The 20,053-nt window shown below is 42.4% G+C and overlaps 1 protein-coding gene across 4 annotated transcripts in view; it reads left to right on the forward strand.

The window, feature by feature from the left end:
• CSDE1 (cold shock domain containing E1) overlaps window positions 1–19,657 on the forward strand; it is a 50,978-nt gene extending 31,321 nt beyond the window's left edge. For all 4 annotated transcript variants that reach the window (XM_073320197.1, XM_073320200.1, XM_073320198.1 and 1 more), the window contains 5 exons: window positions 4–123; window positions 417–595; window positions 5,475–5,638; window positions 7,902–8,034; window positions 18,445–19,657. In XM_073320197.1, coding sequence (XP_073176298.1) covers window positions 4–123; window positions 417–595; window positions 5,475–5,638; window positions 7,902–8,034; window positions 18,445–18,492 — 644 coding nt within the window. In that variant the 3' untranslated portion in view covers window positions 18,493–19,657. The remainder of the gene's footprint in view (window positions 1–3; window positions 124–416; window positions 596–5,474; window positions 5,639–7,901; window positions 8,035–18,444) is intronic.
• Window positions 19,658–20,053: the final 396 nt, after the last annotated feature.

A 20,053-nucleotide genomic window follows, 5' to 3' on the forward strand; every position in this document is an offset into this window, starting at 1 on the left:
CAGTGAATGGTGCCACTGAGGAAGCTGATCCAACTGTCTACACGGGTAAAGTAATTCGCCCCCTGCGGAGTGTAGATCCCACACAGACTGAATACCAGGGAATGATTGAGGTCATGGAGGACGGTAAGCAGAAACAAACCTGACTCAGCACTGCCCTGCATTAAAGTGCCAACATACTGTTTGTAAAGTTGAGATTACTTTTAATGAGTCTGTTCAGCTCACACTTGTCAAATTATATTTGACAGTGAGCTTTGGCTGTAGATTAGTAAACTATAAACTAGCAACTTACGTAAACTTTTAATTCAAGTTTCTAGCTAGAAAAAAACATTGTGTCCAATGTAGAAACACTTCAAAATACTTCCTCATGAAGGAATAGAAATAGATCTTAAACAGTGTTTTCCTTCCCTCTCTGCTAGGGGAGATGAAAGGAGAGGTCTATCCATTTGGAATTGTGGGGATGGCAAACAAGGGTGATTGCCTGCAAAAGGGGGAGACAGTCAAGTTTCAGCTCTGCGTCCTTGGTCAGAATGAACAGACGATGGCTTGTAACATTACTCCTTTCCGCAGAGCCACTGTGGAATGTGTGAAAGATCAGGTTAGTGGATTCTTCCTTGAGACAAGAGTGTTCACATAATCATAGAAATGCAGGGGTGGAAAGGGCTTTGAGAGGTCAAGTCCAGCCCCCACATTGAGGCAAGACTCACTAAACCTAGACCATCCTTAACAGATGTTTGTCCTATCTATTCTTAAATCTCCAATGATGGGGATTCCACAGCCTCCCTTGGAAGCTTCCCAGTCAACAAATTCCAGAACTTAATTATAAGGGTAGTTAATTTTGTATTAGGAAAGACTTCCTAACTACTATATGAGTAACCATCTGATGGTTCTAACTTGTGTAGCTCTGAAATACTGGGACTTGAATTTTGAAGGAAAACAGAGTTACACAGAAACTTTTGTTCTGTTATCCCATGTGCCCAGTCACAGTCCCCTGTGTCGAGGAGTCCTGGGAGCTCACATTGTTCAGCCTCAGTAGGCATGCGGCAATTCTCTAAAGGGCCATATTTTTTTTTAGTTTGATGTACTCACACTACACACCCACATCATATATCATTTGAAAGCTTATTTTGGGTACGTTTAGATGAGGTTATATGTGGAGCTGTTAAGTGGTGCCATAAGCCTCTGGGCAAGATGAAACAACGGTACCCAAAATGAGTGACTTTGTGCACAGTTCCAGAAACACTCCAGCATGATGGATTGAAGTTTATTGTTGATATTAATTTCAAAACCTTAATGTGGTGGTGTCAACGTTCCCTCCCCACCCTGATCTCTAGGGTACAGATGTGGGGACCTGCATGAAAGACCCCCTAAGCTTATTTCTACCAGCTTAGGTTAAAAACTTCCCCAAGGTACAAATCCTTCCTTGTCCTTGGATGAGTACTGCTGCCACCACCAAGTCAGTTAGACAGAGATTCAGGAAAAGGACCACTTGGAGTTCCTGTTTCCCTAAAATGTCCCCCCCAAGCCTCTTCACTCTCTTTCCTGGGGAGGCTTGAGAATAATCTACCAACCAAATAGATAAACTAGGTGAACACAGATCAGACCCTTTGGTTTTTAGTATCCTAGAAACCCATCAGATGCTTAAACAGAACTTTATTATAAAGAAAGAAAAAAAGTAGAAGAAACACCTCTGTAAAATCAGGATGGAGTGTAATTTTACAGGGTAATAAGATTCAAAATGCAGAGGATTCCCCTCTGCACAAAACTTTAGTTACAAAAACACGGATAAACCTCCCTCTTAGCACAGGGAAAATTCACAAGCTAAAACAAAAATACTCTAACGCATTTCCTTGCTATTACTTACTATTTCTCTAAGTTAGATGTATCATTCATTAGGAGCTATATTACATGCTTGGTCTCTCTTTGTCTCAGAGAACACGCAGAGACAAAGTAAAAACCTTCCCCCCACAGATTTGAAAGTATTTTCTCCCCTTATTGGTCCTTTTGGTCAGGTGCCAACCAGGTTATCTGAGCTTCTTTACCCTTTACAGGTAAAGGGATTCCTGTACCTCTGGCCAAGAGGGATTTTATATTACTGCATAAATAAAGATAGTTACCCTTCCCTTTATATTTGTGACAGGTGGTTATTGATCAGAGCTACCAAACAATGGTGTATTAAAAGATTTGTATTGGTTTTGTAAGGGCAGGTTTGTTTTTTCAGAAAGGAACTTTAGCATATGGCAAATATTGATAACATGAACTGTTTTCATATCACATTCTAAGTTGTCAGAATATTGTACAAGTGATTCTATTTTCAGATGACATATGCTGAGCAGATCAGTCTCTCAATTAAGATTGTGAAGCAGTAGCTATAGGTTGTGCATCCATAGTTTTGTACTGCATAATGAATAGATGTAAATGTGTGAATTCCTAATGTAATGTTTCTCCATTTGTAAGCTTTTGTACATAGTGTAGTTTCTAGCCTGCTTGGTAGAAGGTTTTTATTTGTAATTTGTCTAGGCATGTAATACTAGTCTTTTGAAATATTCTAGAAACTAGCTTTTTAATTGTGACACTTATGTACAAGTCATTCATTATTAGTGTTCGAGATGACAGTACACCACTTCATATTATGAATGTGCAAAAGGTATACGAGAAATGGCCTAACAAGAAGTAGTGAAGACAGTCCACAAACAAGTCCTTACCTTTGCACTGAAGAGGGATGAGGAGCATGGTACATTTTTTTTTACCAGCTATGTCATCAACAACCCATTTGACCCTGAATCACATCCAGAGGTGCTTATTGACTTACATACTGGACTGCATGTAACCTCAGATTTACAAAAGTCTCTCTACTGAAAATACTAGATGTTGAACAAATGGAGAGATTTGTGAAAGGTATACTTGATTCTGATGGGACACACCGCTTCTTCAGCCCAGTTAATAAATCTGTCATTAACACTTTGCTGGCATGGCCAAGATGACTGAATTGAAGTCTGGCAAGGGAAGGATGATCACAGCAGCTGTCAGTCCAGAAATTTGTTTTCCACAGAGCCTTGTCCTTCACAAGATGCAGAGATAATGTTTCGATGGCAACTGTTAGTCACACAGTATGACCTGTGCCCCTGCCCCTCTTCCATGCTGATGGAACACTTAAGCTTGGTCCACACTACCAGCTTATGTTGGTATAACTGTCGTTCGGGGGGTAGGTTTTCCAGAGCGACGCAGTTACACTGATCTAACCCCTGGTATAGACAGTGCTGTGTTGATGGGAGGGCTTCTCACAGTGACATAACAATCCCCTCTCGTGGAGGTGGAATAAGTACACTGATAGGAGAATCTCTTCTGTGTCGGTAGGGTCTCCATTAAGCGCTACAGTGGTGCAGAATGGTGCAGTGCTGTAAGTGTAGACAAGCCCTTAAAAGACCAGACTAAGCTGAGTGAGGGCATCAGCTGAAAGCTCAAGCTGAAAGAATTCAAGAGCTAAGAGCATGCAACAAAGAAACCACGGTGTACATTAGAAATGCCCATGGCTGTCATACAAATGGCTGGAGACGCATTCCACACTTTCACTGAATTGGCTGCTGAGTACTTGAGGTAGGTCCTAACAGGATTTGACAAAAGCTAATTCTGTAATCAAAATCTTTGACAAATATGACGAACTTTGGAAAGACAGAACTGGACAGGATCTAAGATTGGATGCAACAAATAGCTTGACTGGCGGATGCCCTGTGCCTCCATAGAAAGTTTCTGAACTAAAGTGGCATCCAGCAAGCAGTCACTTGTAAAAATTTCTGACTACATGATTCAAAATGCACCTGAGTGTAGAAGCAGATCTCGTCTTCGCCCCCCACCCCTCCAACGATGTGATTGTGCCACCCCTGTTTGCTATGTGCAGGGGAGGGGAGGGAACCTTTTTTAATGTTGCCAAAACAAATGGAGCTTACTGCTTCAGAGATTTACCAAATTGGGGGAGGGTATAGATCAGCCACAATTCCTACAGCAAGGATGTTTGCAGCAGTGCTGTATGACCAGTGAGAGAGAGAAGGAGCTCCACAGAGACCTGAACTGCTTGCAACTCAATCTGTCCATCAAAGAGGACAAGTCACTGGCCAAACTCTCACCGTGTGAGGACAGTTCTAAGAGCATGTCAGAAGAGCATTTTGGCAAACAAAGATTTGGATGCCTTCACACGTAGGTAAATCAGATATTGGATCACCATTGCAGCATGGGTGGAAAAAATGTGGATGATCTACTTTCTGTGTTCAAGTGCCCAATAGCATTTGAGTTTCTGCAGGACTTTATTTTTGCAGTGATCCTACTGGTTTAGGCACAATCAGCTAATTATCTGTAGTTAAGTCTTCCCTGCACAGAACTGTGTACATTGCAAGGCAGTGAAGACTCTGGTAACCCAGGTGCACATGACTGATAACTAGAAAGTGTCACCAGCACTATTACATTTCAGTGATACCTGTACAAACTTCTGACTATTTTTAGCTTTTAGATTGTTGCTTTCAGGTCCGAAAGAAATCCATTATGTCTTGAAATAATACATAGTAATTTAACACACACTAATCCAAACAGGTCAAAGTGGTCTTTTTAATGTGTTGATGGTGTCATTGTTCATGCCCACATCGATGGTAAGAGCACCACTTGACAGTCCCATATCCTACCTCATCTTGGAAATAAGCTTTCAAATCGTTTGATGTGCATGATGATTTTCCTATGGGAGAAGTTTTGTTACTAACTTCAAGTAGTTAGTGGTAGCTCTGTCCTGAAATATGAGGGCTGATATCCCTTCAGTTTTTATCATAGCTAATGTCGCTGCCAATAGATTATTCGTATAACTGTGTAATCCTTTTTTAATTTTACTAAAAGTATCTTGTAGTAAAATCCACAGTCTGCTTGGGAAGAGATGAGTGCAGGAGGTGGAAGGATGGAATATGTTGCCACCTTAATTTCACAGGGCATTCACTTCTTGTATTACGAGTAAATAGGAGCACCTGATGGAGGCTTTCTGCCACTTATTGTGTATACTTTCCCACAAAAGAGTTGAATATTTTACCTCCTGCCTCCTTTTGTTTGCTTTCTCTGGACCCCTTCTGCTATCAGACTTCTGAGACTGAGTGTCTGCAGTTTAATTCAGTATTCCACATAGTTGTTCCCACACAGAAAGATGACAGTATCAGTATTAGGCCATGATTTTAAAAACAGATATGTAAGTTATGCTTCTAAGGCCATATTTAGGACCATAAGTGGCCTGACTTCCAAAAGAGCTGCGACACTAACCATGCCCTTTGGCTTAATAGGTGTTTAAATATGGATTTAGGTGCCTGATGTTAGGCATCCATTTTTTTAAAACCTTACCTGCACTCTGTCCCTTTTTAATACAACATATAAACAAAGTGGAGTTGAAATGCAATAGTGTGTCCATTTGAAATGACATGAATGAACTAAATTGCATTGCTGTTTTTCAGTTTGGCTTCATTAACTATGAAGTGGGTGACAGCAAAAAGCTCTTTTTTCATGTGAAAGAAGTTCAGGATGGTGTAGAGCTGCAGGCTGGAGATGAAGTAGAGTTCTCCGTGATCCTGAATCAGCGCACAGGGAAATGCAGTGCCTGTAATGTATGGCGTGTCTGGTGAGGAATTGGGATTATCTGGTTTAATCAGAAACAAATAATCAAATCTCTGCAGGTTGGGGGAAAAGCACACACTTTCCTGCGTGGGAAAGTGACGTTTTTTTTTACATGACAGACCTTAATGTGCTTTTGTGTTAACTGGCATAGTTGGTAAATGACTGCCTCCTGTATTATCAAACATATTGCATAAGTCCTGTTCTTAATAGTCACTGAATGGACAGCAGCATTCCTGCCTATTAAAAGGATTAGTATCGTATTTGACAATGGGAAACATGGATGTGGACAGGTAAACCAAGTAAAATAATGAAATTAGAAGTCAAGATTTAATAGAATGGGCCACAGGGCTCTGTGAAGACAGGGTGGGTGAGATAATATCTTTTATTGGACCAGCTTCTGTTGGTAAGAGACATTGCATAAGCTTGAAAGTTCTTCAAGCTTATGCAGCTTCTCTTAACAGAAACTGGTCCAGTAAACCACCTTGTCTCTAATATCCTGAGACCAACATAGCTACGGCAGCATTGCATACAACATATGCAAAATGTGTGGCAGTTCAACAAGGGTTGGAGTCAAAGCTTCCGACTAGCATTTAACTGATATTCAGAAAACTTCATTGTAGCTCTGCACACTTGTTATAAACCTCTTTCCACTGATCCCTTACTGGTAGACATTTAATTGCAAGAAAATGTGGCAGGCAGGCAGCTTTTTATTTTGGGTGCTTTGGAAAACTGAGTTCTGCACTGAAGGAGATTTTGAAAACTATGCCAAACTGTGGGAGAAATCACCCTGAAGCAAGTGTAGAACACGGAAAGAAGAAATGCTTTCCTGCGCTGTGTTGGCTAAGAGTGCACAACTCCAGGTAGAGATTAGTAGATATTGTTTGAATAAATTGCTTTGATTTTTTTTTGAATGGCTGACCATTAATACGTCAGTTTTACTTTTAAAAGCCTTTTGCAGTAGCAGCTAGGTGTGCACAAACTTTAAAGCCGTGTGGTCACTCTCAAAAATGGGCAAAGACTAAACCAAAAACTTCTTGCATTTGAGTTAGAGCTAATCATCCTTCATTTCTATAAGACTGAAGTGAGGGCCCCACCATGGAGGACACTGCCACCATTTGCAAAATCTTTAACAAAGACGCTGACAGTGAGAGCCTCCCAGCTATTCTTAAATGCTGTGAGAAGTATGGGTCAGTCAGTCTCTTAGATAACTGGGTCCCAGACAGTTAATTGAAAAACAGTGTAATGACTTGAATGTAGGAGTTATGTAGTCACAATGGCCTGCCCCGCTCAGGAAGCAGGCAATTCAGGACTTTCTGCTGGATCTTCCAGATGTATTTCAAGCATATCTCTAAAGAGAGGGCATTAAGCAGCAGCCAGGTTAGGGGGAGTGGTGCTTTTTCCAAGCTCTGCATACAGAGCTGAGTGGTTAAGGCACTCAACTACAATCCTGAAGGTCATGGGTTTGTCTCACTTAACCTCAGACTGTCAAAGCCTGCCTCCAGTTCACCTAGCTTCAATATGGCTACCTGATCCATTGTTAGGGCGGTCAAAGGTGGTTGGATGTGATTCCTGAACCATTGGTCATGAAACTGATGTGTTTTAACCGCATCAGCCTGAGGAGCCATTGGCTCAGGGGACCTATGGCTTTGACTGTGCAAAATTTACATACCCCCTCATTCTTATGTGAGGAATTTAATTTAAATATCAGGATCACTGGGTATCTGCACTAACCCCTTCTGAGATGAATAGGTAGCTCACGCTAGTCAGAGCTATTGTTCCAAGTGCTGCAGACTCATGTTACACTTCAAGATTTTGAGTTCATCTCTGCAACTGTAACAGCCAGTTGTTTCTCCAGAGATTCTGGAGAGTTGTTGGCATGTTGTACCACGGCATATCAATGATTCCTGAGCACTGGCATTAAGCTTAATTGGGATGTGACAAACACATGGGGTGACTGTTGAAGGTTTGCATTGAGAGGAAAGATTGTAGCTTCCTGGCTAGCTGTAGAGGATAAAGTTCTGTGGGCTCCTGCTGACATCTGAGAATCCAGGGGCTGCAGTAAATATCGTAGGACCTTGGGGTTGGTATAGTGTCCTTTCCAGAAAGCCCATCTCAAAATGAGGTGACTTCTTTAGTCTCAATTTCCTTTTTGTCTTGGTACAAATTATCCAATTCCCAGTCACCTCATATGCCTTCCCAAATGTTAGTCCGGACATTATCCAGGGGATGGCTGCTGCTCCAAGTAACTAGCTCCATTTCTGTTACAGTGAAGGCGCAAAGGCTGTTGCTGCTCCGCGTCCTGATAGACTTGTTAATCGTTTAAAGAGCATTACTTTAGATGATGCCAGTGCTCCTCGCCTAACAGTTCTTCGTCAACCAAGGGGACCGGATAACTCAAAGGTATACTCTTACGATAACAGCCTCGTGTGCAGAATTACTCTCTATAAATATCTAGAAATAATGGTAATTTATGGTAATAGAATCTTGATTCTTCAAGATGAATTGTCCATATGATTTGCACTCTTGGTGCATATGTACCCCACATACATGAGATCAGGTTCTTTTTTGCCAGCAGTATCTGTTGGGGGTAGTGCCTGTGCTCTGATGTCCTTGAACATACACATCTCCATCAAGGATGTAAACGGCGAGGAGTAGGCCCAGCCATACATACCCATCTCCATCAAAGGATGTAAACAGAGGGGAGTAGGCCCAGCTATCGTAGGTTTTTTTATTGCTGGTAGCAATGAGATGGAACTCCTGCAGTATCCACCTCCTTCAGTGTGTATGTAGTTGTGTGTTAGGCTTGTTGCCAGTTGCCAGTACACAAAAAGTCCTTATTTTAATCAGCTTCTGTTTTTAGCACAGAAACCTTCCCCTCTGTACAAGGGCTCTAGCAAAGTAACCAAAGTGAAATCTCCAGGTTTTAAAACCTGCCCCTCTGTGCAAAACCTCAGTGCCACTTAATAATGGGCACCTGGTGTCACCTCTTACCAGGGTTGCTTGTGATAGCTGTGGTCCAAGAAAAGTCATAGCAGGAGTGGCTTTCCAACCCTACACCTGGGGGTGAGACCCAGAGACTGGGCTTGTTGGACATGCAGCCTGTTCATGTACTAGCCTCCAGATGTCACCGATGACTGAGCTCTCCTGTGCAACTGTTTCAGTATGTGAACAGGCTACCTCAACACCAAGAGTGACTAAAGACCATCTGTCTGAAGGACAGTTGATAGTCCACGTGTCCTTACGTGTTGTGCCAGATGTGGCTGACACAGCAGCAAATACTGTGGTTATGTTGGTAGCCATGAGAACATCCTGGCTCTGATTATCAGGGATTCCCAAGGAGGTTCAAACAACGGACAGTCTTCTCTTCGGCAACAAATTTCTTAATCCAAAGGGGGATGAGGCCATACATTTCTTGAAGGACTCTAGGGCCATTCTGTGCTCCCTGGGCTTCTGTTTCAGCCCCAAGAAAGAAGCAAGCAAGACCAGACTTTCAGGCACCATCTCTCTGCTGATTACTATTACCAGCCTCAAGAGACCTCAGAGTTTCTGAGAAAGAAATACAGGTTCCAGGAACAGTGACTCTGACTCTTCCTCTAGTGCTTCACAATGTCTTTCCCCTGGCATTCAATTTGACACAGTTGTCACAAGCCTAGGAGAACCTCCAGAGGATCTAGTCTCTTCTGCCCCCTTTTGGCAACCACCTCTTATTTTTGGGAAATCTGGATTCAGTTATCTCAGACCTGTGGGTCCCAGGAATTGTACAAGCCAATTCCAATCCCTTCCTACTTCTTATACCCCCTTTCTCATCCCTTTTCATGAATCCTTCTCCTAAGATACTGTTAAAACAGTGGACTCCTACAACTAAGCAGTGGAAGAGGTGATCTTGGTAGTCAGGGGCAAGGGTCTTTATTCCCATTACTTATCCCAGAAAAGGGGATTGGCCTCCCATTCTGGACCTCTGTTTCAACATCTTCATCTGCTGTTCAGTTTCAGGATGGTGACTCTAGCCTCCATAATTCCCTCTGTAGATCCACAAGATTGGTTCAGAGCTCTCAACCTGCAGAATTCCTGTTTTTACAGAAAGGTTTTCTGTGGGTTAGATTAATTAGATTCCTAGTAGGAACACCTCATTACCAGTGTGGGAGCCTGCCCTTTGGTCTTTCCATGGCACTGAGGATGTTCACAACTGCCAAACCCTTGGTGGTAGCTCATCTAAAGAGACCAGGGATCCTGGTCTACCTATATACCTTGACTGACTGATTCAAGGAAGATCTCCCGCACCTCCAACATGTGACTAACTCTGTTGAAATAACCTTAAGTTATTTACCATTTTGGGCCTCAAAGTCTGAGAAATCCACATAGACTCAATACTTAGCGCTTATAGTAGCCATGTTAGATTTTTAGGTCAGTGAGAGCTTACCTTACAGAGATAAAGTTGTTTGAGGTTTATCAAGATCACTCAAGAACATCAGTGAGACTGGCCTCTCAGACTCTTGACACATCTTAGAAATGTAGGGCTGAAAGGGACCTCAAGAGGTCATCAAGTCTAGTCCCTCTGTGTTGAGGCAGGACCAAATAAACCTAACCTATCCCTGACCAGTTAATGTCCAACCTGTTCTTAAAACCCTCCAATGGTGGGGATTCCCCAACCTCCCTTGGAAACCTATTCCAGAACTTTTCTGCCTTTTTATAGTTAAAATGTTTTTCCTAATATCTAACCTAAATCTCCTTTGCTGCAGATTAAGCCCCATTACTACTTGACCTGCCTTCAGAGGAGAACAATTGATCACCGCGCTTAAAATATTCATACATTACAAGGGCAGAAGAGGTCGTCATGATCTAGTCCAACCTCCGGTATAACACAGGCCATAGAACTTCCCCCTGAATAATTCCTAGAGCCAAGCTCTTCAAATCAAGATTGGTTGCTTTTTTCCAAAAGTCCACCATGACCCATGGTAAATTGTTCCCATTGTTAATTATGTTCACTGTTACAAATTTACCTTATTTCCAGCCTGAATCTGTCTAGCTTCAATTTACAGTGATTGGATCATGTTATAACTTTTTTTACTAGATTGAAGACCCCATTATTAAATGTTTCCCATGTAGTTAGTTACTCTCTAATCAAGACACCCCACCTTCTTTGTTAAGCTGAATCATAGAATATCAGGGTTGGAAGGGACCTCAGGAGGTCAATCTAGTCTAACCCCCTGCTCAAAGCAGGACCAATCCCCAGTTTTTGCCCCAGATCCCTAAATGGCCCCCTCAGGGATTGAACTCACAATCCTGGGTTTAGCAGGCCAATATTCAAACCACTGAGCTGTCCCTCTGAGCTCTTTGAGTCATCACTAATCCTTTAATCATTCTCCTGGCTCTTCTCTGAACCCTCTCCAGTTTACCAACGTTGTTTAATTGTGGCCACCAGAACTGGACACCGTATTCCAACAGGGGTTGCACCATAGCTAATTCCCGGGGGGAAATAACTTCTCTACTCCTGCTTGAGATTCCACTTAACGCATCCTAGGATCACGGATGCTGGCAGACCAGGTGCTAGCTCATGCCCAGGCCTCACCGAACACTGATAAATGGATAACTGGAAACCAATCTTGCTCACCTGTGTTAGAATTGTTAAAATAGATCTTAAGTTTATAAGAATGTGTTTAGTGTTCCAACTTTATGAAATGCTTATGGGTCACTGAATGTGTTAATCTCGCTATCTGCATCCCATGTTATAAGGTAACGTTTACGTGTTTGCTTCAACGTAACTATAAAAGTGTTTGCTATGACACTGGAAATCCCCACAGTCAGGAAAGGAGCATTACCAGGTGTGAACTTGTGGTAAACTAGTATAAAAGTCACATTCTGTCCATCAGTAGAGACCTGTAGACACCAGATGAACCATTTGTAGAACATCAGTGGACAAAGACTGATTTTGCTTCCCCTATACCCATGAAAAGGGGATGTGTACAAACCTTTGTCCGAACTGTGGTGGGAATAAGTCCCTGACCAGAAGGAACCATATCACTATTCTGCTGAGAAATTTGGAGAGGGCAAAATATCTAAGCATAAGCAAGGGATCCCCGCACTGCTTTGCTTGGGGTAGCCCTAAAGGACACAGAGCTTGCACTTTACAGCAACTTCTATAACTTTTTGAAACCTAAGATAACTCTTCTGTGCGTGATGTTTACCTGCTTTAACCCAGAAGTCACCTACTCCAGGACATGCCCAACAAAGAAAGTAACAGAACACCACTAGCTGTCACCTTCAGCCCCCAGCTTTAACCTCTCCAGCACATCATCAAGGATCTACAACCTATCCTGAAGGACAATCCCTCACTCTCACAGATCTTGGGAGACAGGCCAGGCCTTGCCTACAGACAGCCCTGCAACCTGAAGCAAATACTCACCAGCAACCACACAACAGAACCACTAACCCAAGAACCTATCCTTGCAACAAAGCCCATTGCCAATTGTGCCCACATATCTATTCAAGGGACACCATCATAGGACCTAATCACATCAGCCACACCGTAAGAGGCTCATTCACCTGCACATCTACCAGTGTGATATATGCCAACAGTGCCTCTCTGCCACCTACATTGGCCAAACCGGACAATCTCTACCCAAAAAAATAAATGGACACAAATCAGATGTCAAGAATTAACTTTCTAAAACCAGTCGAAGAACACTTCAGCCTCCCTGGTCACTCAATTTCAGACCTAAAAGTTGCAATTCTCCAACAAAAAAAACTTCAAAAACAGACTCCAATGAGAGACGGCAGAATTGGAATTAATTTGCAAACTGGACACCATTAAATTAGGCTTGAATAAAGACTGGAGTGGATAGGTCATTACACAAAGTAAAAACCATTTCCCCATGCTGATTTTTTCCCCCGTACTGTTTGAAATGGGCCATCCTGATTATCACTACAAAAGGCTTTTTTTCTCCTGCTGATAATTGGTCTCGTTACAGTTGGTATGGCAACACCATTTTTTCATGTTCTCTGTGTATATAAATCTGCCCACTGTATTTTCCACTGAATGCATCCGATGAAGTGAGCTGTAGCCCACGAAAGCTTATGCCCAAATAAATTTGTTAGTGTCTAAGGTGCCACAAGTCCTCCTCATTTTTTTTTTTTTGCTGATAGAGACTAACACGGCTACCACTCTGAAACCTGCTTTAACCTTGTAAGTAATCCCTTTCTTTTTCCTAGCTAACCGTTTAGTTAGATTACAGGATTCGCTACAAGCATTGTCTTTGAGAAACATTAAGGTACAATTGACTTGCAGTAAGTGACTGACTGGTCCTTTGGGACTAGGAGTAACCTGAATATCGTGATTTTTCGATGTAAGGGACCATCTGTTACAAAGGCAGGCTTGCTTGATCATTTTTGTTGCTTTCCTCTATACTCTCTCCAATTTGTCCACTTATTTCCTAAAGTGGGATGCCCAGGATTGGGAACAGTGCTCCGTTTGGGGCCTCATCAGTGCTGGGTAGAGGGACTGTTGCCTCCAGTCTCTTATGAACAACACTCCTGTTAATACATCCAGGGGTAACAGCTTTTTTCACAGCTGTATCCCATCTTGTATCACAAATTGAATGAGTCACCAGTAATCCCTGGATCCTTTTCAGCAGTGCTACCACCTAGTCCATTACTTTGAATTTGTATTTGTTTTTTTCCTTCCTACGTGAATACTTGCACTTCTTCTCTATTGAGTTTAATCTCTTTGAATTCAGACCATTTCTCCAGTTTGTCAAGGTTCTGACTCCTAATCCTGTCTTTCAAAGTCCTTGCAACCCCTCCCAGCTTGGTGTCATTTGAAAGTTTTATAAACATACTGTCCACTCCAGTCTCCAGGTCATTAATGAAAATATTGAATAAGAGCAGACCAAGGACTGACCCCTGTGGGACCCAGTTTAGATATGCCCTCCTAGTGTGACAGCAAATCATTGATAACTACTCTTGAGTGTAGTCTTTCAACCAGTTGTGCATCCACCTTATAGTAATTTCCTCTGGATCATATTTCCTTAATTTGCTTATGAGAATATCATGTGGAACTGTTGGATGGCTTACTAAAATCTAGGACACCTGTGTGATGCGGTTTGCCAGACTTCACCTATGCTCCATGCAGGGGAGGGTTGAAATTTGTCTACCCAGCAGACACTGCATAGACATGAAGATCAGTCTTCTCCCTCTTAAATTGATAAGACCCTCTTCACGTGTGCAATGGAATAACCTTCTCCGCCTCTACCTACCAAGACTCTGGTGGCAGATGCCTCTTCAGGGGTGGAGGGAGCTTATCTAGATCACCTTCAAACACAAGGTCTGTGGTACCCTCAGAAGTTCATCTATAGCCCAGAGCCATCTGCCTGGCATAAAAAGCATTTCTGCCTTTATGCCAGGGATCCATGGTCCAGGTGCTGACAGACAGCATCACAGCTATGCATTATGATGACAGAAAGGAGAAGGTAATCTCCACTGATACTGAGGGAAGTGAGGCAAGATGCATGACTGATCACGACTGCCCAGGCTATAGGCAGTTCTGGTATTAGGACCTTATTCACCTTTTACCATAGCCGCCACCATCCCCTTACTGGCCTTACCCAACAGTCTTGCAGAACAATGGTCAGATCCTGCACCTGGACCCTGCTTTCTTGTATCTGACAGCCTGGATGTTTGACAGGATGACGTCCACTGAAAGAAGCTGTTCAGCTGAAGTTCAAAACATTCTGCTCCAGAGCAGGAAAGCATTAACTAGACTGACTAGGAAAACTCCTCCTTCCACTTAGTTTTATATTGGGGCATCTCAGCCCCAGCTATTGCCCTTGACTGCTCATTTGAGCACTAGTGGACTGCTGACTAGCCCTGAAACAATGTGGAATATTTCCAAGGGTCCATCTGGCAACAGTATCTCTGTACATCCTATTCAAGGCCATGCTGTACTTTGCCACTCTTCAAAGCCTAGATTTTTTTAAACTTACGTTTTTCCCCCCTCAGTCTTTCCCATGTTTTGAAGACTGTTCCTATTTCTAAGATCTTTAGGGCAGCTACATGGAGCTCAGGCCCCACACTTAAAATATACTATTCCTTGATAGAGGCTTCCACACTGGATGCCTGCTTTGATAGGATTGTCTTACGGTCATTATCTAAGTAAGAGTCCTGTTACCCACCCCGCCAAGGAAACACAACTTTTTGTTCGAGTCACCAAAAGTGCATCCATGTGAACAATCTCTGAGCAGGGTTACTTACCATACTGTAACTGGCTCTTGTGTGTTGTCCACATTGGTTCCACAACACACCCTCCTCCACTACTGTGGATTCCTATTCCTCTGGGATTCTGTATTGGCGAAGGAAGTGGGGATGATTGGGCCTGCGCTGCTCTTTATCTGGCATGGGGATGTGAGAACATTAGGGTGCAGGGGTAGCCTCAGTGGACACTACTGGCTAAAAGAATCTGATCCTGTTTACATCACCCACATATGCACCAAGAGTGGAATGGGTGTGGACAATACATCACAGAGAACCACATTACTATAAGGTAAGTAACTGTTCTTTTCGTAACGTGTGAATGCTGATAAAGGCTAAAACTGTTCTTACTTTGTTAATTCTTTTAAATGTAAAAGTCAAAAATCAAGGCTTCCTGTCTTGCTATGTTTGCCACAAGCCACTCAAGCTGCTGATCCCGGAAAGGACTGTAATGCACTAACATAGTTAATCTGAATTTCAGAGCTGGGTGTATAATTACCACCTCAGCTGGCAGGTGATGCTAACTGTCTTTAAGAATGACAAATTGATTGCTAGAAGGCAAAATGTACTCTTCTGCAGCAATCCATTTAAAACTCCTCTAGAGAAACAGCTTTCTAATGAAAGAGCCTATTCTCCTTTGTGCAGAAATAATCCACCTAGGAGAAAGGGGAAAGAGCTGGAGCTTCAGCTCAGTGAATTTCATAGGAACTTTTGTTAGCATGGAGGAATCTGGGGGAGCCCAGCAAGCTCACTCCTCACCTGTGTTCCCTCTAAGGTGTGTGCCTGCGTGGCTGCACAGGAGGCCATCAAGGGCCACACACACAAGTGAGCGTGGAGGGTGGGTGGGGGTAGTGGGGTGAGATGTGGGGCAGTGACGGTAGTTTGGGGTGTGCAGGGCTTGGGATGTGGGGGGAAGACTCCTCTCCCCCCACCCCAGCTCCGCCTCTCCCCTGGTCAGCACAGTATCTTGTTTAGCAGAATGTGTGTTGTCACCATCTGAATAGCCAGGAAATAATGCCTCAATAAAACTTTCAGTAGACTGCCGGAGAGATGCTTCTAGCAAGCTCCACGCCGATTGATAAGTTTTAACTTCATGTAAAGGTCTTATAAACCTCATTCTTGGCAATTACCTATCTACATTATTTATCTCATTCCTTTTTAAAAATGGCAAAAATAGTATTTCATTGTCCCTGGCTTTCCATTGCATAAGACACCAATTACTTGGATCAACTGGCAGAAAATGTTCTTGTGTTGAGGTTAGTTACTGGATCAATATAACATTGCCCCTCAACTTGAACTGTGCTCTGAGTTCAGAAGTAAGATCATGTGTTAAGCATTCCATGGAAGCTTTAAGTATCAGGCTGAAGAAGTGAGCCTTTCCCATTTATAGATTGCAAAGGAACAGTCTCTAGGTAAGACAAAGTTAATACAAATTCTGATAAGTACATTTTGGTTGAACTCCCCTTGGGGAAACTACAGGGTCTGATGGTTGCTGTATACAACCTCATTAAGGTGAATGTCAGCTGTGCACACTTCGATGAAATTCAGTGTTGGTAAATGGAAAGTAATGCACATGGGAAAACATAATCCCAACTATACATATAAAATGATGGAGTCTTAATTAGCTGTTACCACTCAAGAAAGAGGTCTTGAAATCAATGTGGATAGTTCTCTGAAACCATCGACTCAGTGTGCAGCTGCAGTCAAAAAAGGAAACAATGTCGAGAATTATTAAGAAAGGGATAGATAAGACAGAAAATATCATCATATTGCCTCTATATAAATCCATGGTACATTCACATCTTGAATAATGTGTGCAGATGTGGTCGCCTATCTCAAAGATATATTGGAATTGGAAAAGGTTCAGAAAAGGGCAACAAATTATTAGGCGTATGGAACAACTTCCATATGAGGAGAGAGTAATAAGACGGACTTTTCAGCTTGGAAAAGATGACTGGGGGGATATGATAGAGGTCTATAAAATCATGACTGGTGTGGAGAAAGTGAATAAGGAAGTGTTTATTCCTTCTCATAATACAAGAACTAGGGGTCACCAAATGAAATTAATAGGCAGCAGTTTAAAACAAAAGTATTTTTTCACACAATACACAGTCAACCTGTGGAACTCTTTGCCAGAGGATGTTGTGAAAGCCAAGACTATCCCAGGGTTAAAAAAAGAACTAGATAAGTTCATGGAAGATACAGGTCCATCAATGGCTATTAGCCAGGATGGGCGGGGATGGTGTCCCTAGCCTGTTTGCCAGAAGCTGGGAATGGGCGACAGGCTGGATCACTTGATGATTACCTGTTCTGTTCATTCCGTCTGGGACACCTGGAATTGGCCACAGTTGAAATACAAGATACTAGGCTAGATGGACTTTTGGACTGACCCAGTGTGGCCACTCTTATGTTGAAATTCACGTAGGAACATAGGTAGCCACAGAAAGTTCCCCAGTGCAGCGGAACTGTCATGGTTACTCTACATGTGAATGGGTAACTTCAGCTAGGTGCAGAGGACACAGAACCTCCTGTATGTGAGACACTAGAACATTGTATATGTGCATGAGACTCTGAAGGTGAACTTGACTGTGCTACCTTAATTGTCCAAGCTGATCCAGTGTAAAAATGTAAACCACATGAAGGTTGAATAGTCTTTATGGCTTTTAAAGTGCTTTGTATTAATACAAGAGGATGGTAATAAGGGGAATTTGAGTGGTGGTTTTTTAACTGAGTGCTTTTTTAATTATTTTGAGCCTTGGTGTCCTGATTTAAAAAGAAACATTTACTTTGATTTCTAAATTGTGGTATTATATTTTACATTCAGACAAGACCTTTACAGATGAAGCCCTGTCTGAACATTAAATATCTCAAGCATTTTGCATAAGTGGAAAAGATTCTTCCTCTCCAAAATTCCCCTTCTCTTTCCAAACTCCTGCACAGTGCTGTTGGCCTAGCTGGCTGCCAATTTTCCTCACCAGAGGTGGCTGCATTTCAATGGTACATTTATATGCATAGTTTGCAAAGCATGTACTGACCCTTGTGGAAGGGGGCTGTAGGAATGAATGGATAGGCACTGCCAAGGTCACCTGAAGACCCACCTTTCCTAAGACCTAGCTAGGTACTAGCAGTAGGATGTTGTGAGCTCTTGGTGAAAAATGGGGCTGTTGTGAAAGTCGGGAGATGATGGTGCATATCCACAGATTACCTCGATATTGGTGCTGCACATAAAATTAATTCCACAAATGGATGGAAAAAATTAGAGCGAACACTGCACTTCACCCTTCCAGGTGTGTAGAGGGGATTCTTTGGAGTTAAAGGAAATGGTATAGAGCACAGTGCCTAGGTAGAACTGCAGACAAATGCATGGGAGCTCTGTGCTAACTTGAGCCAGCTTTGTCCCCAAATATGAACATCAGAAATCCTGGTAACACTTTACCCTGTTAGAAACAAAACATGAAGAGTGGGCTACACTTTGATATATTACAGCTCTCTCAATTTCTCCATCTCTGTTAACCATATACATTATTTCACATTGCAGTTGATTAATGAGGTTTTATGTCATTACAGGGATTTGGTGCAGAGAGAAAGATTCGTCAAGCTGGTGTTATTGACTAACTGATCCATAAAGCACATAACTAAGTACGATCAAGCAGTGGGAGCTGGTGAAGGGTACTGAATATCTCCCTATTCATCCCTTCCAAATTCTAAGAAGCTATTACACCAGTTTTAACACCTTCCTCATGTTATGTTTAAAAAAATTTATGAAACCATTTTAAAATTATGCACAGTTGCATCCTGAAAACTTAAGGTGGCACCTTATAGTATCACATTTTAGACGCTTTTTGAATGGTGCATTTAACGCAACTGGTAACTGCAAGTCTACATTGCCTATGTAAGTGAACATTATAGACAGTTCTACTCCGGTAGACCTTATGAAATTCTGCACTAAAAAGATATATACTCTACCTTCATTATTTCTGACAAGGTGTTACTATGCCTTAGCTCTCAGTTGTATTATCTTCCCCTCCAAGTGGGAGGCTCACTTCCTGTTTGTTCAGATCTAATTCTGAGGACCATATGAGGGTGGACTATATTAACTTTTTTATATATAAATCTGTATGAGCATTCAGATAACTTTATTAAGTTGATGGCCAAATGTTACAATGTTGTTTTCATCTCTCATTTAAACTTGAGTCCATGTAGCAAAGTTCTGTTAGATCTCAGTGAAAGTACCTTCCAGAATAGATCCATTTTTGTAACTTTCTGCAAATAGTATGTGCGGTGCAGAATTTCAGAAGGATGAGGTGTGCCATTGGTGTGGTAATTTAAATATATAAAACAATGCACAAATTTTGCTGCTGCTTAGAACACTGCAGCTTCTAAACCCAGTTTCTTTTACTGATTTAAATTTAAAAATTGTGCCTGAAGTGAATACATTTTTCTTTTTGCAGCCAGCACCCAGTGTACTGTAAAAGAATAAATACTTAGGCTTTCCATAGCTGTATTGAGATTTTCATCAAGGTGAAATAGTTAATGTCTGTGTGCTTTTTTTCTCCCCCCCCCTCCCCCATTCTTCCCCAGTCACACTTTATCAAGCAAGAAAACTGAATGATTGGTCTAAGTATTACTTTAACCAAAAAGATCAGGAGTTATTTTCTTTGAATAGAGGGCAGTACTGTGTTTTTTTTTTTTCCATATTACCTCTATTCTCAATTTAGAGTTTTTCTTCTCTGGGAGATGCATTATCTTTGTGAAACAAACATTGCTTTCTCCAATTTTCTGTTAATGGCAAAGAATGGAAATAGAATAAAGTTTTACTGATTTTGAAAAAAAATGCCTCCCGTCTGGTCTCTAAGTTCACATTCAGCGCTCAAGGTCTCTGAATTCCAAAGCCTCATGTTTCTGCAGTGTTTCGTTAGCCCCCTTATTTCTGCATCACTCCCCCCTGCCTGCGGGATGTATAAAAGAGGGGTTGGGGCTTAGCACAAGGGCGGTGCTTTCTGAGACAGTCGCTGCCTGCCCCGCTCTCGACCTTGTTCCGCTCGGCAATAGGGCTGCGGGGCGCGGCCTGCGCCGGCCCATAACTCGCGCTCCCCTGCAACGCGCTGCGGCCGGGAGCCCAGCCTGAAGCGGGCCGGCAGTCGCGCGGCCTCGCCGCCAGGGACTCGACTGGGCC

The sequence above is a fragment of the Lepidochelys kempii genome, chromosome 21 (assembly GCF_965140265.1).
Source record: "Lepidochelys kempii isolate rLepKem1 chromosome 21, rLepKem1.hap2, whole genome shotgun sequence".
Taxonomy (NCBI): Eukaryota; Metazoa; Chordata; order Testudines; family Cheloniidae; genus Lepidochelys; species Lepidochelys kempii.